General features: G+C 40.4%; 1 protein-coding gene across 1 annotated transcript in view; it reads left to right on the forward strand.

The window, feature by feature from the left end:
- LOC119591669 (transmembrane protein 138-like) overlaps window positions 1-312 on the forward strand; it is a 5,215-nt gene that overhangs the window by 1,936 nt on the left and 2,967 nt on the right. The window contains exon 2 of the mRNA XM_037940419.1: window positions 145-312. Coding sequence (XP_037796347.1) covers window positions 181-312 — 132 coding nt within the window. The 5' untranslated portion in view covers window positions 145-180. The remainder of the gene's footprint in view (window positions 1-144) is intronic.

Genomic DNA, 312 nt, shown 5'->3' on the forward strand with positions numbered 1-312 from the left:
CAGATTGGAAATAAATATTATCGTCAGCATTATAAACAGACAGATTCCCTTATCACATATAGTAAAAGGCTACATTTATGTTATGTTACACCAGTTTATTAGAAATATCTTTTAATTCAAGCTTATTTATACTTCTGATTCTAGAACTGTTGTCGTGCAGTGTGTATCAAGGGGCACAAGATGGCCTGGGCAAGTGTGGGACGGTACCAGTGGCTCAGTGGAGCTTCCCTGATGTTGCTGCTTGCAGACCTCGTACTGAATGCCATCTTTCTTGTCTTTGCACACAGCACTCTCCTAACGCTGTTGATTTAC

The sequence above is a fragment of the Penaeus monodon genome, chromosome 29 (genome assembly GCF_015228065.2).
Source record: "Penaeus monodon isolate SGIC_2016 chromosome 29, NSTDA_Pmon_1, whole genome shotgun sequence".
In the NCBI taxonomy this organism is placed as follows: Eukaryota; Metazoa; Arthropoda; class Malacostraca; order Decapoda; family Penaeidae; genus Penaeus; species Penaeus monodon.